The following is a 16,554-nucleotide window of genomic DNA, read 5'->3' on the forward strand; positions in this document are numbered from 1 at the left end:
GGTTACATGTTGAAGTTTGTTAAAGTCATGTAAGGTCACTGCACTGACAGAACAATAAATGTTTACATCCTCCAAAAATAACTTCTCCAGTTTCTGTTGTTTTAGTAATTTTTAGTAAAAAACTAAATGCAATGGTTGGCAGCAGTGCTCAGTATTTTTCTGTTTTAGTCACAGAGTGTAGTAAATTAACTATGATCTTCTGTTTTGCTTAAGAAGATACCATGTGACATTAAATCAGGTAACTAAGTAAATATTTCTTTTTAAAAAAGGTCACTTCCACGTAAACGATACGTTTTGACACTGCTGACGGGACTCAATAATATCGTATTTTTGGTCTGGAGGAAGTGAAAGTCAAGCTGGGAAGTTCTGCCTGGTTAAGCAACACTGTCGTGGAGTTAGCCTGACAGATAAACCAGCTTCATGTTATATCCTGGGCTTTTTTTTTTATTAATAAAATAATTGTTTATATTATAGGCTATTCATTTAAAATATCTTAATGCTTCTTTTACAGCTTTCCGGATCTCTAAAAGGCAAAATAATTATTACAATAATATAAGAAGTGTCATAACTTGACCAGTTTTATCACGCATTAGACTATCAACAGCCTACTTTGTCCACTCGCACTTCTGGGAACAGCACAGGGAAAAGGGAAATGGTCACATGTCACATGTGGGCGTGTGTTTAGGAAGAAATCCCCTCTCGCGAGTGCCAAGCGTTAGTTTAAGGTCTGCAGCTGACAGGGCAGTGTCTTATGTGACTGTGAGGCGTTAACATCTGGTTACAAGGATCCGTTTCTGTGGATATTTTCATCATGCAAACAGTTGTCTTTATCTGTTTTCTGGTAAGTGATGTGCTTAACGCTTTGCGCGTGCATGAGAACTTGGCAATATACATTCATGGTGGTTATTATTTGAATTGTAACAATGAATCCATTTATATTTTTCATGTGCCGCATTTAGAACGTTTAGAAAGTCGCCGTTATCGAATGACTTATTACTTTCACTTTCGATATGACTGCGCAATGATATTGGAGAAGCATTTAAAACATATGTATCTAACTGACATACGGAATATCTGCATTATCTGTTGTTAAGCAGTTATTTAACGTGTTAGTGTAAGGTTGCATTCTTCTGTATTGAAAAGCTGGTGGTGAATGGGGTTCTCGGGGACTTTCCGTGTTGCCACGAAGGTCGTTTCGGTTCCAACTCCACCATGATCTGTTTTGGGGTCTAACGAACCTCATATGCGTTAAATAGCTCAAAAACATGCTTAACATTGAAATATAGTATTTATTGATATGTTGGCGTCACATATCCTGTGATCAATTTGCCAACGCCCATGTTGTGTTCTGGTCATTTCGACCCATAGAGGGTTTTTTTTTTTTTTTTTTTTACCAATATGCTAGTTAATCTTGTAGCATTGGTCTCAAACCTACTGACAAACGGTGTATAACATATAAAATGGATAACATTTATACTTTTTTGGTACAATTGATCCGAGCCAAAAATGACTAGCCTACCAAAAAATAAAACAAAATAAAAACCTGGTTGACAGTCTGTCTTGACATTATAACCAAATATTGGATTCAATTGTTTTGTCATCTTGTTGGGTCTCACTGATCTGAGCTCCTCAGTTTTTAAATATTGCCTAAATGCTCCACAAATATTGCTCGCTTTCACTCAAGAACAGAGGTGCATTAACTAAGATCAATAAGGCCTAGGACCAATCAGTTCTGTCCTAACTGACAGAAATCAAGTTTACTAAAAACTGAGTCCAAGATTTACAAGCAATATGTGGGACACAATTAGGTAAAGGATTTTCAGCACAAGAATGAATGATTGAATGTTCCCTGCATTTACCTTTGACAGGTCACATTGCTGTACCTTGTGTCGTGTTGTGATGAGGACACACATTACTGGAAGCAAGATAAATGCTGCAAGAAGTGTGGACCAGGTATGTGGACTAACTGTAATTCAATGTGGCGCGATATTAAACTGGCATAACGTAGAGGAAGTGTCAGCATGCAGTCTGTTTCCATTACGCAAGAGCAGTCTACCCTGTTACACAGTACCGGCTTGTTTTGACTTACTGTAACTAAGTGATATTGTTTCACATGTTGCCTTGAAATAAACCCATCGGTACTCTTACGTTTTGTTTAATCTTAGTCTTCTTTTAATATACGGGTCTAATCAGAGGATGTGTCACAGGTAAGAGGATGCTGAAGGATGACAACTGTGACGACCCACGCTGTCAGGACTGCCTGGACGGAGAGTATCAGAGCGGCTTCACCAGCGACACCAAATGTGAACGCCAGCCCAGCTGTGACCCCAGTGAGTGTCCACTGGTTAAAGTAATACTGCTCAAATATTAGAGAGAGAGAAAGTCTAATGGAGGTCACGTTTAATCTCTAAAATGTATATTTGTTTAGATAAAAGAGTCTACGATTTTGGACAGTTACACGTTTTAAGCATTCTCGGGTGATACTATAGCATACTAATAACATTTTTGTTTTTCTGTTTAATTCAGATTTACATTTTCAGCCACAAATGAATCCCAGTAAGACCAGTTTAAGCAAATGTCAGTGTGAAGCTGGATACTACTGTACGCAAGAAGACGACTGTGACACTTGTAGGAAACGCACAGTTTGCAAGGCAGGAGAGAAAATCCTCATAGAAGGTTTGTGCGGTCTGAAGAAAGACTCAGTTTTAAGATAATATTCATATACAGAGTCACTGGTTTATGTTGACTCTACTCCTGAACAATAATTTGTCACATCACTTAGACCATATTTTTGGGTGTAATTCAGAGATTTTATAATCAATGTGGTTAAATATAGCTTCTTTTTCACAGGTTCACAGTTTGGCGATACTGTGTGTGAGCCATGTAAAAATGGAACATTCTCCACCCATGAGTCAGCTGTCACTTGCAAGGAATGGACAATGTATGAAAACTTTTTTCTCTTTTTTTTTGGTGTCTGTTGTTAGATACTGTACTAAAAGAAGGAAATAGGCCCTTTTGTTTCTAGTGTCATTTTGAGTTTAATCTACACAGTAGCATGCAAGTGTTTCATAAAATTTGTATTTCTACTTGATCTAGCCCTTTAAAATGACTTATGTTTGTGTAACCTAATGAAGTCTGGTTAACTGAGTAATTTTAAAAGAAATTACTTAAATAATTTGATAGAACGGTACCAAAAAAACATGCAATACAATTTAAAAAGTTTAGAGTATGATTTTTTTAAGGGAATTCTTTTTTTTCTTTTTTTTTCAGTAAGGATGCATTAAATTGATCAGATGTGACAGAAAATACATTTTCTTACAAAAGATTCCAATTTTAAATAAATGCTGTTTTGAACTTTCTATTTATTAAAGAATCTTGAAAAAACTAATTTCCAAATATTAAGCGGCAAAAACTGATTTCAACATTCATATGAGCCCTTATTAATAATTAAGCACCAATAATAATTGATAATACAATTAAGCATATTTCTGAAGGATCATGAGACACTGAAGACTGCAGTTATGATGCAGAAAATTCCTGCGTCGCAGGACAAAGGACATTTGAAAATATATTTAAATGAAAATAGTTTTAAATAATTTTCAATTCCAATATAACTGTCATTATTGTATTTTTGATCAACAAATGCAGCCTTAGTGAGCAAAAAAGTCTTCTTTCACCCAATTTTTGAACAGTAGTGTATGTTTTTGGTTTTAATTTGGTGATTCAGTTTATGGTTTATGTCAGAATTGTTTTCTTTGTCTGGGAGTTTGACCAGCATGCAAAATAGGTAGTTAATAAATAGTTCATTTATTTACTGTCTGGTTAAATGAGTTGTTGTTTTTTTCTCCTCTGTGTAGATGTGAACATGGATTTGATAAAAACGCTCCTGGCAGTTCAACCTCAGACCGAATCTGTGGTGAGTACTCTGTAAAATGTGTTTAGTGACTCAATATGACAGTGTAATTGTCAGTAAAGCTGATACTGTTGTTCATATGTTAGTTCCTAAAAGAGTTCATGTGGGTGTTGAGAGTACAGTAGTGAAACTATAGAGCTGTGTGGGTGGAGTCCAGTTCCTGATCACTCCACCAGAATAAAAAAATCATGCTTATTTGAAAAAAAGACTGTGACGTGTTTGCATGGTTGCAATAAAGCCTACCCTAAAACGTTTTACAATGCTGTCAGTAGTAATGTTTTGATCCCCAGTACTATTAAAAGATTGTCATCCGAGTTGTGTTGTGTTTGTCACATTTCAGTGGATGATAGACGCGCTCACAGAGGTGCAGTTGTGGTTGGAGTTGTAGCACTTCTGCTCATCTTAATTGGAATTGCTGCAACATTATACTTCACAAAAGGTATGTACTGCGTCCTAGTAATTATTTACTGCATTTATCTAAAGGAATACTTCACCCGAAAATGAAAATTCTGTTATCATTTACTCAACCCATACTCTATGGATTTCTTACATTTTCTGAACACAAAAGTGGATATTTTGAAGAATGTGGTTAACCAAACACTTTCTTGTCCCCATAATATATTTTCCATACTATTCAAGTAAATGGGGACCAACAACTGAATGGTTCCATAGAAGAAAGAAACTCATACATGATTCAAACAAGTTCAGGATGTGTAAAAAATGACAGAATTTTTATTTCGGAGTGAACTATCCTTAATCAAGTGCTCATATCATTTTATAGCTTTGATAAATCAAAAGAGTTTACCAATAATTGCTCTCTTAATTTCCTCTAGGAAATAAATGCTGGAAAGAGGTAAAAGTCTATTAACTATTCATACGAATGCAACATACTGTAATGCAAAGACATGCACTGTCTTTCTGAGATTAATCGCATGGAATAGTCATTCTCATGTGTTTCGATTAATAATAATGATTGATTTGTTTTTAGCTCCACAAACACTTCAATAAAGGAAGATCGCATGAACATCTAGATGTTGAGAAACCAATCTATCAACAGCCTGTGGAGGTCGATGAACCCGTGAGCCCCTCACCAAGTAACGTGACTGAAAATGGAAATGTTGTAGAACAAGAGAGGGGCAAAGAACCTGTCTATCCAAGTGCTGAATCAAATTCATATTCATATTCATATTCATAGAGCAAAGTCTTCTACAAAGTACAGATAGCTGTCCTCCCATCATGTTACAACCATCAACATATAGAGCATTACATTGGGAAGCACTGCTTTACTCTAAGGCCTGGTTCACACGGGACGATTTTAAAATTGTCGGCCGATTTTCCAAATATGAGAGACCCCACACACAGCGATAAAAAATCACGGATCTAACAGTTTTGGTCGTTCCGTGTGTGGTGTGCAGCCACACGGCAAAATCAACACATCACACACGAACCGATTTGACTCCCGAGCATTCCCAGGTCAGACTGGAAATCTCGCAAAATCCCTCGAGATCAAACGTGACTTTAGAGTAAACAATCATGGCGGACGAAGAGGATGCAGTGGTCATAGTTTGTGCTTTGTTTTTAACGGGAAAAAACATAAGAAAAACAAGAAAAGGCGATGGTCAAAGAGGTGGAGACAACGCGAGCATGGACTATACTTGCTATATCATAATATGGAGATAAGTTGTTGTTTTATCTCATAGAAATGTTGTTACGTACTACACAGATTAATAACCGTTGAAATAAACGTTCATATATTCGTTTCCATGTACTCTGGTGGACTGCAGTTGTGGATGTAGTTATGCCCATCGACTTTATTTGTATTTGTTATATTATATACGCCGGCTGTTTTGATTTTGTTTCCCGGTACTATCACTGCCTCGTCACCTCGCTTTCTGATTGGCTACACCCACAGTCCACAGGCTGCGTGATTGTTTGTCCTCGGGGGACACCACAAACGAGAAGAAATCGGGCCAAATAAATCCAACATGTTGGATATCCCCGATTTGAGATCGGAGCGGTCCCGACATTCTTCCGAGCAGAGGAGAGCAGTCTTAACACACCACACACGGCAGGAATATTTGATCAGATTATTTTACGATAATCGGAGCATCCTAAAATTGTCGGAAGGGGTGAATCGGGGCTAAAATCGGTCTAATTATCCTGCCGTGTGAACCAGCCTTAAGTTTCCCAAAAGCAGCATTTCTCTTACACAGTTATGACTGAAACAGTAGCTATACATCTTGAGCTTTGTTTTTTTTTAAACATATAAATAGAAAATAATTATTGCTGCTGAAAACCTTTGCCGTTGTATCGTTACTTGCATCCTGCGATTGCTACGAAATGCTGCATACCCTCCATGCATTCAACACTAGTGCTGAATAGAAGAGCAAGAAAGAAAAGAAGTGAACATTCCCTCAGTATGATAAGAAAAAGTCTCACAGCAACACCAATGTGATACACACATGCATCTCGATGCTTGGCACTTTATATTCAGGATGGCACACTTTGAAGGTTATTCAGTTAATGTTTTCCTAAATGCTTGTATAACTTAAAAATGACGTGTCCGTAAGGATTGAAAATAATGTGCTGCAGAAGTGTGAGATCATGTATTCATGTATATTATGTTTTAAATGTTTTGTCTGAGATCAAGATAACAATGACATTTCAACTGTTAAATGTTGTGGAAGCTCGGTTGCTTTGTATTTTGTGTAAATATTTCTTTTGTACATAAGCATTGTTGTGAATGTTGTGTTGTACTGTGAAATGATTTGTAATTCTCTGTATATATTAAATATTTCTTGATTCTCCCTGAATACTAACCCATTGGCCACTGTAATATATTCATCTGCTACTATTGATAGTAGCTTAAGTTTTGATGACTTGCTCGTGCATTGTGGGATACTCTAAATGTCCACAAGAGGTTGCCATTTCCATATTTAAGGTATTTTGGCAAAAAAACAGTTCCAACATCCAATTTCACTTTTGCCTCACATTAAAATCAAAACATGATTTTTCTTAAACCAACTCCCTTCATTTTTTTTAAAAAAATGTAAAGTGTTGTTTTAGTGATGTTTAGATTTTTGACTCACAGAACTCATATTTATTTATATATCTAAACAAACAAATCCAAAAGTAGCTTGTTGAACTATAAATTAGGCTGTAGTATCCAAAGCATTTGACCATATGCTCGGATGGAGGAGCCCATTGATGGCCGATTTAGGCATTGTTTCTCACGCCATTGTTCAACGCCTCAATCCTTATCTCAATATCACAGCCTTTTGCCTGTCATGTTTAGACTGGGATTACACATCATTTGGGCCACGGAAAGTGGGGGGCATGGAGGAGATTGTTGTGCCCAGTGTGTGTTAGCTGTGAATATGTGCTTGGGGGGCGGGTGGGGGGTGCTCCTTTTTTGTACCCAGGGGTTTTCTCATTATCCTTGGATTAGCAGGCCACAGGCCTTTGAATTTACATGGAGGCCAAAGTGATTGGCAAGGAAGAGCTTCCTTTTATCATTCCCTCTGCAGAGGGGAGGCCACAAAAACAGAATATCGTCCCAAGGCCTAATCCCATTGGTGTGTTTGTGTCAGAGAGCTTTATAAAAGAAACCAAAGGATGCACGATTTTTGATGTCCCATCACCTGAAAGATCAGGTTATTTTACAAAATTTTTTTTTTTTTTTTTGCCATTTCTTAACCAGTAGCAGTTAAAAGTTATATGGATGGTGAAATATGCACAGGATATTTTAATTGCCAGTACCATGTTTCTTGTGTCATAATAAATTGCTACATTTATTTATTCATATTATTTTGGAATTTGTATTTATTTTTATTTTATTTGCTTAGGTTTTTTATTCTATATTTAACTGTGAGCACCATCTTCAATAATTTATTATTACTACTACTACTTCTTTTCTTTATTAATTAATTATAGCCTATTTATTTATTGAACCATTTGGACCTTTTGTTGTTGTTGTTGTTGTTTTATAACATATTATAGCCTAATATTATTTGAATATTATAAAATCATTCTACTTCAAGCTGGCTTTACTTTAAGTTTTAACTTTTTGCACTTGACTTTTAGTGTCAGTAGGCCTGTACCATTTATTTTGTAACAAGACACTTTGTTCATGTTTGATAGCACATTTAAGCATTAATGGGTAAAGGTAGAAGCCTCTGGCACTTTTTTTCTGTCAAGTCATGACTAAACTGAATAATCCTAATTATCACCCTTTAAAACAGAACAATTAATGTCCTTAATCCGCGCTGCTTTGAATTGTTTTAACAGATCAGAGGCAGATATGCAAATCCCTTAATTGTAGTGTCCTCGCTGATAACATGAAGCCTAAATCTAGCCTTGAAGTGAAACGCTTTGAACGCGTCTTGATCTGCAATCTCCAAAATCTGAGAACTCCTCTTGAACGCCGTCAATTATCATATATAAAGTTCTATTGTGAGCACCTACTTTAAAAGGGTTTAAGGTGATGATACCCAGGGCAACTTTTTTTAACAATGTTAGGCAACAAATGTCTTACATGGGTTAACGCCAACTTTGTCCAGCAACACTGCTCAGAAAGTTTCCCCGTGCATCATCATCTCTGAGAGTGTGATCATAAAGATGTTCAGATAATTAAAAATAAACTAAAACAGATAATTATCTGATTGGATGAGACACGTTCGAACATGGCTAATAAGAATTTGTCAGCCAGCGAACAGTTAAGCTATATAGGCTATGCTGTTATGTTGAATCCATTCCAATTATTGTCGAATATGATTAACTATTATACTTTGTGCATTTTATAACTTTTGTGCCAGTTTTAATGGGATGAGACGTATCTGAAGCAGTAGGCCTATACAGGTTCCATTATGTTGATGCTTTGCTTGTGTAAAAAACATAAGTATCTTCTTCTTATTTTTTTATTTTCGATTATGACATTTAATAAGGTTCCTATTGCTTTAGCTGTTGTGCGGCTATGAACACTTACGAGAGTTAATTCACTGAAGTTTTTGTGACATTTCTTGCCATTCATTAATGGTTCTTTAGGACTTTAATAAACTACAGCATTACAACTGGATATCGAAAGTACCAAAGAACTAAAACTAAATGCAAAGCAGCGTAACTTTTTTTTTTTTTTTTTTACAATTATTTCAGTGCAACACGCATTTAAATAATTTCAACAGAATTCCTACCATTGACCATGACCAGAACCTTTCAATATTTAAATGTTTTATTTTAGCAAAAATAAGTCAGCAGGTAAATGCATTTATAATTTAAACAAAATAACTGTACATTATTTACACAGTCCTTTGGTTTTTAAACCAGGCATTGGATTCAATCTTGAATGCAAACTTCCACAACAAAACGTTCCCAATGGATTACAAAGTGCAAAATTCAGTCTATGATGTCTTGAATGAACGGTTTCATTGCCTTTGTTTGAGAAGGTCATGTGTGGAGAGGTTCACGGGTGAGGTGTCCCGTGAAGGCCACCCAGCCCACCACTTGCCTGGAATGTGGAGATGTTTCAGATCGCTGGGTTTCTTGACGATATCTGAAGTCGCGGTTTCGGCGAGAGACCAGATTTTAGGTTTCTGGACCTCCACGTTTTGTTTACACACCTCTTTTTTGCTCTCAAACGACGTGTCAGACTTGTCACTTCCCTTTTGCTCATCCAGTCCTTCCGCTAAACGGTCCTCGACCGACTTTGACCCCGCAACATCCTCCTCCTCCTCAACCGTTTGAGGATCGATTTCATCTTCATCATCACTGCCTTTTCTCAAAGACCCCTCCTCTTCGCTCTCACCATCATCATCCTCATCGTCGGATTTTCCTTTGGAGGCCCAGCTGACCCGGTTCTCCTTCTTCAGGCGGCGCCGGGCGTTGGCGAACCACGTGGACACCTGCGTGAGGCTCATCTTGGTGACGATGGCGAGCATGATCTTCTCACCTTTGGTGGGATATGGGTTTTTCAGGTGTTCGCTGAGCCACACCTTCAAAGCGCTGGTGCTCTCTCTAGTGGCCACTTTGGTGACTCTACTCGGGTCATCAGCTGGCATGGGACGATATGGGGTGTAATAGGGTCCTCCACGTCCGAGAAGAGCTGGGTGATACGGAGATGCAGCCTTGAGGTCATAGGAATTTGACTGAAAGTAAGCAAAATAGTCGGTTTTAGAAAATGAACAATATGCATGTTACAATACAATAATAACGTTTTTTTTAAAGTTTGTGATGTTTATTTCTAGATTAATTACACCTTTTGTAATGCAAAATAAAATCTAAACATTTAATTTACGATAGATTTGCATTGAACTGTAATATTATGCTATCTAAAAATGTTTCAGAATACTTACAATGTGTGCAAGGTGTCCCGCATGAGGATAAGGGATGAAACAGTATCCCGGTATTCCTGAGAAGGGTAAGGGAACCCCAGCCATTCCCACAAGATGAGGCGGTGGCTGCTGCATTCCTGGCGGGCAGCCCAATAAATGATATCCAGCGGGCATGCTGATGTTTCTGTCCATGAAGAAGTTTCCAAACCCCGTTGGTAAAGCAGGCATCCTTACTCCCTGAGCTCTGGTTGTTTGAATGACAGTCTCTCGAGGTCACTGGCGCTCTTTATAAGCGGAGCCGTACCAGTGGGCGGTGCCATGGTGGTTGATTGACAGCTGGCATCCAAAGGGGATAAATCCCATCAAACGAGAATTTCGGTTGTTCCTTTCAATGGCCTCTAAAAGTCTTTAAACTCATCCTTACTGAAGAGTAGAAAAAGTAGGGCTCCATTTGATTGTTTTTTTTTTTTTTTTTTTTTTTTTTTTTTTGAAGATTCCTAAATGGAATTTGGTGTTTGATTTGTACATCGATCTGAAATATATAACCTAATTATTATAACAATGAAAAAAAAAGTGTTGTAGAATCCGTTTTGCTTTATATGATAAATGGTAGGTTACATAATCTTTTTAAAGTTCTTAATTTAATATATATATATATATATATATATATATATATATATATATATATATATATAATAGCCTATACATTTTCTTATTTACATTTAAAAAATATTATTAAAATGACATTTCACATTTTATTTATTTTAGTTTCGTTTTATATGTTTTATTTAATCTTGATAGCATGAAATGCAACACTTTAAATTGAATGAAGCTCAGCTGAGAGGATCGATTGAAAGCCATCGGAACACCTTCAAATGTCGCACATTAACGTCTCAGAATAAACTTTTTTTTTCCATTTTGCTGGGACCATCTATTCTTTTTGTCTGAGCAAACCGATAGCCTACAAGACACGACATGACAAGCAATTATCCGAACTGGATTAGAAACACGGTGCAATATGTGTCTGAGGAGCTTGAAAAAAAGTGGAAAGTTAAGTTGCTTTGATTTCACATTACATGAAGTGTAAAATAACCAGGCTATTGCAGATGTAGGGCTATTTAACTTGTGTTGCACGTTCGATTCGTTGGTATAGAAGTAGATTAGCTTTCATTAATAGTATTAACATTTAGCAAGTTTAATATATTATGTATTTTAATTTCTTAAGGAATTTTCGTTAAAGTTATTAAATAATTTGAATTTAGAAAATTTGAAAACTTGATGTCGTCTTTTAATAATTTTTACAGATATAAAAAAACGATCTCGTTATACACGCCGTTTTTCTAATCAAATTAACTAGTCAAAAATCGTATTGATTTATTATTATTATTTCATTTGTGTAAAGCAATTCCGCACGGTTGCAAATTGTGGTTTTCTTTCGGTTCCAAACGACCCTGGACTATGAATTATTTGGCTTTATTGTGAACGAACATCAAACCTCTCTTAAATGGGGATGACTTTGTTTTCGCCCACAACAAACCAGCACAATTGGCGTAATTAAATAGGGTTAAGCGAAACAGGTGTCGACTAATGTATATGGTAATTGCAGCATAACAGATGTTAATGTAGAGAGATACTCAGATAAGATTAGAATTCCTAAACATACATACCAATGCCCTGGAAAGAAAAGCACAGCAAACAACCCGATAGCAGGGGGTGCAGGCCCTCTGACATTGGAAATACAAGTTTTTTTGTTGAAACTCGCTCTTGAATCTGTTATCTAGTAAACAATGCTGGCATGCATTGTTTCCTAAAACTCTGATAGAGTCTCACAGAAATAAGTTTAGTGGCATTTCATGTATTATTTCAGTATGGTATCTGATGAAAAGAAGTGTGTAAACCTTGATCTTTTCCAAAGGTTCATCCCCTTTTCTTTGGAAATGTTTATTAAATTTTTGTATGTTGAAGTTGTGAAGGTGAGAGAGACATTTGAAGGACTGAGAGCTAGACAGATAAGTTTGGAAGCGGGCGAGGTTAAGATCCCTTCGGGCCAAGAGCAAATTTACCCAGCTAGCACAATGGTCAAAACGGAGAGCAAAGAGCAAAGCTTATGCTGCATCTTTGGAGATAAGCAGCTCAGGGCTGTGATTATTGTGTTTCTCACACACTCAGCTTTCTCCTCTCTTTCCTCTCTTCTCACACACAATACAGGTGTACTCATGTCCTGACAGGTCCAGTTAAGACTGTTTGCTCATGGGATGTCAGTCATTTGCAGAGAGGAGAACAGTGTGAGATAGTAGACTGATATATTTCAGATAAAAGATGAGCTTTTCCAGTACTTCACCACAGAGAAAGCAAAGAAATCAAGATCTGCATGAGCGGAGATTTCTCCTGAGAGCTGAATTCAATTTTGTTTCACTCTACTGGAACTACTCGTGTCAGAATCCTAATTGTTTGTGTTGTGGTTAACCAAACAGATCACAACCAGATTAATCGATACAAATCAACAACTGCAGGATCAGAGAAAAAGGTGCCAGTTCTTACCAGCTTAGTGCTGCTTCTGCACATCAAGGTCAACTGAAATCCTCAGTAACATCACAGAAAATCTGTAGGTGTACTGAAAAGATGTTTTCGTAGGTCATAATTAATCATACAGACAATAAATAAGTAGAATAATAAATTCACTGTTATATTAATATTATATACTTTTTCTATATAACCGAAATGGATACAGAACAGACATTTAAATAGAGACAGAGAAATGCACCACAAAAAAAAACTAAAAAAAAAAAAAAAAAATCATACATTATATATGCATGGTAAATAATAGTAATAAACTCAGAAATACATAAGCACAAAACTTGATTTTTTTTACTATGATATACTCAAAAATGGCTGTTAAAATACAAATATATGGTAAATAAAAAGGTCATAGATAAATAAAATAAATTTGGCTTTAAGACATACCCTAAGAATAGCAGTTTAAATAAAAAATATATAAATAAAAATAACCATACACATGCATGGAAAATTTAATATACTGAATAAAACGAATTAATCATAAATCAATAATGTATATGCACAAAACCTGGTTTTAAACTATAAATTGGCTGCTAAAATTAAACCATACATACAAAAATAGACCATACAAATGGTAAATAAAAATAATCACATATAGTATTATGTAATTATGTAAAATAAGAAATTTGTAATTAATCTAGATACAAATTAAGCTTGAATTAAAAAAACCTATAGTTTCTACTGGTGATGAAATATAACTGTTAAACATGTCAAGGCAAAACAAGACCGGTCTGTCTACTCCGACACTGAAAATTAAATATCTGGATTTTACCCAAATGGAATTCTTTGCAAATGGGAGGATCAACCATTGAGCGCAGTATGTGTGTCCTAATGAGTTGATAATGCCGATGGGCAGAGGTGTGACTTCATTTAGCGCTCATCACATTCCACTGAGCAGACAAAAGGCTTCAACATGTCATTAGAATGGCCAAGTCAGGTGTCAATAAGATCTGTTAACAAAAGCATGAAGGGAATCCACAGAGTGTGTTTCACACCTTCTACATGTTAGTTTTTCTTTCTGGAAGTAGTTCCTTTTTTAAGCCATTCCGAGGTGAGAAGAGATACATGTTAAAAATCTGACCTAGTAAAATAAAATTAAACACTGTCTATCAAATTTGTTAGTGACAAATCAATTGTTGTAATTATTTTTTTTTTTTTACTATAAACTAGCATAATATAAAGAAATGTAGTCAGGAAAATAAATACATAAATTCTTAAAAATAATTCTATCAATCTGCTACTTTGAGGGTTTTTCCCACCTAATCTGACCTTTAAAAAAGACTTTCATTGGCTTTTGTGTTATAACCTGTTTTATACATGGTTATAACAGACATTCTAATATTAACTTGAATAAAATAAGGTTACGAGTTATTTTAATGTTAACACTACAGGCACATATATTTAGGCTCTTAATTCTTTCAAAATCACCTTTTAAAAAGAAGTTTATTTTTATATGGGCCATTTCATCACATGACAGGTTTATTTTAAATGGCGTGACCTAATAAAAGTGTTGGCCTAAAACAATGCTGTTTGTTTTTTGTGTTCAAAACCCTCATTTTGAGAGCTAATGAGCTATGCCAGGTCCACAGGCCCAAACAGAGGGAAGTTAGCTGAACATGAATGTTATCAGTCTTTCCCACCTCCCCTTTATCAATCGCCCCCTCCACTATCCATCTATCTTTTGTCATTTGTGTTATCAGGCCTGCTCTATCACTCCTCTTTACAGAGAAGTGACATTGCAAGTACTCACCAATGGGAGGATGCCTTTGTTAGGGGTCTAGACTGGTCCTGCCCACTCCTCTTTCTCTTTTGGGGTGTGATTTGATTGACAGCCCCCGCATGGGGCGAGTGACAGGTGGTGTTTGTTAGTCTGTGACAGGCAGCATGGTGGTTGGAGTTTGTGCTGTAGATTGGGGCCCATCCACCTGAGGATGCTTATGTATGGTTGACAATAAAGTGCAGAGCATCCATACAGAATCCAGATTTCTACTACGTGTTCTGCTGCTTGAATGACAGACTGGGATGCTGAAAAAATAAACCTAGAGAACAAGAGTGCAACGAGAGAACACCTCAGTTATTTTGAAAGATGGAGAGATAGATAGATAGATAGATAGATAGATAGATAGATAGATAGATAGATAGATAGATAGATAGATAGATAGATAGATAGATAGATAGATAGATAGATAGATAGATATGCATTGGGCAGAAACAGACAGATGCAAACACACAGACAGTCAGACAGATAAATAGATAATGCATTAGACAGAAACAGATAGACATGCATTAGACAGACAGATAGACAATGCATTAGACAAAAACAGACAGACAGATAAATAGGTAGATATGCATTAGACAGACAAATATGCATTTAACAGACAGACAGACAGAAAGACAGACAGATATGGATTAGATTGAAACAGACTGGCAGATATTTATGCATTAAAGAGAAAGACAGACAGACAATGCATTCAACAGAAACAGACAGAAGATGCATTAGACAGAGAGAGAGAGATAGATAGATAGAGAGAGAGAGAGAGAGAGAGAGAGAGATAGATAGATAGATAGATAGATAGATAGATAGATAGATAGATAGATAGATAGATAGATAGATAGATCTATGTGATCAGAAATGGGTGGAAACTTTAAGTCAGACTTGCATGAAGCGCTTAAATGCACTCCTCATGCGACTGTTTTCTCCTCACAATCAATACCTGGTGTGCTTGTAAGACATCTGTGACAAGACATCTACATTTTGGGTCATTTGTAAAACAAAGGCTACAAGGAAGCTGGAGGCCTCGAGTGGCTGGTTTCAGTTCCCCCTCCCAGGCACAATGGCGGCCCGTAACCGCAGGGGGAGCGGCCCTCAGATGGAAATGAGCAACCAAACCAACAATGTAGTGCCTAATCTCTTCAGAGAGCCAGGAATCAGTTACACAGCAGTAGAGGTCTCTCCGTGCTTTTCAGCGGCCTCCCCCCCACAAACGCAGACACGCACACACCCTCAAACCCCCCTCCTGTTTAGCCACAGGCTCTCCTTACACATGGACCAGATACAAGGTATCCCCCTGCAACAGAAGGGGCAAGAATAAGTGGAGCGTGGGGTGGGGCAGAGCCCTCAAAGCATGGGATTAGAGCTAATGTGCCCTCCCTGGGTTCTAATCTCTTCAGAGAAGCAGCGTGTTTGAGGACTGCAGGGCAGTCAGATAAGTATCTATTACAGCAAGGCCCTCTTATCCTTCAAACACTCCCATGCCCTTCAGAAATGAGGCACAAAACCACTTGCCTGTCTTCTCCTGTGATACCCAAAACCTGAAAGCAAGCACTGGCCTTTTGCAACTAAACTGGAATTAAGGGCTCAGGACATTACGGAGGGTCGCTAGGGCCCATATTTGCTCCATCTGGGGAACTCATTGACAAGCGGCATCAAAGGAGAGGAGAAAGAACCAAGGAGCTTCGCTGTGAAGGTGTAAGCCAGGGGACAGTGAGGTGGAGGTGGAAGATCTGATAGAGTGTGATCTTGTTAGGGTGATCCAGAAGAGTGATGAAAGAGTGAGCGCCTGGAGGAAAGGTAAAATATAGGTAAAAAAAGGATCTTTACACTCTTTACACACAGTACAGTTTATTATATATTTAACATAAATTACATTTTGAAAATAAACACTCAGGTAACAGGAAAGAATTTTGGTGTAAGGCACAAACTAGAAGATTTACTCAACGCCATCCTTTGGAATGCAA

General features: G+C 37.0%; 2 protein-coding genes across 2 annotated transcripts; one reads left to right on the top strand and one right to left on the bottom strand.

The window, feature by feature from the left end:
* Positions 1–674: 674 nt before the first annotated feature.
* Positions 675–6,732, top strand: LOC127944779 (tumor necrosis factor receptor superfamily member 5). Its single transcript, XM_052541025.1, has 9 exons — positions 675–841; positions 1,869–1,953; positions 2,208–2,330; positions 2,527–2,676; positions 2,851–2,941; positions 3,858–3,916; positions 4,254–4,352; positions 4,747–4,766; positions 4,902–6,732. The coding sequence occupies exons 1-9, from the start codon at positions 812–814 to the stop codon at positions 5,106–5,108; spliced, it is 864 nt and encodes a 287-aa protein (XP_052396985.1). The 5' UTR covers positions 675–811; the 3' UTR covers positions 5,109–6,732.
* Positions 6,733–9,123: 2,391 nt separating this feature from the next.
* LOC127944778 (iroquois-class homeodomain protein IRX-1) lies at positions 9,124–10,810 on the bottom strand. Its single transcript, XM_052541024.1, has 2 exons — positions 10,261–10,810; positions 9,124–10,053 (listed from the first exon to the last, which is right to left on the bottom strand). Exons 1-2 carry the CDS (start codon positions 10,465–10,467, stop codon positions 9,334–9,336), a joined length of 927 nt encoding a protein of 308 aa, XP_052396984.1. The 5' UTR covers positions 10,468–10,810; the 3' UTR covers positions 9,124–9,333.
* Between the last annotated feature and the right edge of the window lie 5,744 nt (positions 10,811–16,554).

Source organism: Carassius gibelio, chromosome A23 (assembly GCF_023724105.1).
Source record: "Carassius gibelio isolate Cgi1373 ecotype wild population from Czech Republic chromosome A23, carGib1.2-hapl.c, whole genome shotgun sequence".
Lineage (NCBI taxonomy): Eukaryota > Metazoa > Chordata > Actinopteri > Cypriniformes > Cyprinidae > Carassius > Carassius gibelio.

Excerpts from the sequence above, each read along its gene's own strand:
- LOC127944779 (XM_052541025.1), top strand. The coding sequence starts at position 812 with ATGCAAACAGTTGTCTTTATCTGTTTTCTG. Across the intron at positions 2,677-2,850 it reads AGAGAAAATCCTCATAGAAG|GTTCACAGTTTGGCGATACT; the intron begins GTTTGTGCGGTC and ends TCTTTTTCACAG. Across the intron at positions 4,767-4,901 it reads GAAATAAATGCTGGAAAGAG|CTCCACAAACACTTCAATAA; the intron begins GTAAAAGTCTAT and ends ATTTGTTTTTAG.
- LOC127944778 (XM_052541024.1), bottom strand. The coding sequence starts at position 10,467 with ATGCCTGCTTTACCAACGGGGTTTGGAAACTTCTTCATGGACAGAAAC. Across the intron at positions 10,054-10,260 it reads CGGGACACCTTGCACACATT|TCAAATTCCTATGACCTCAA; the intron begins GTAAGTATTCTG and ends GCTTACTTTCAG.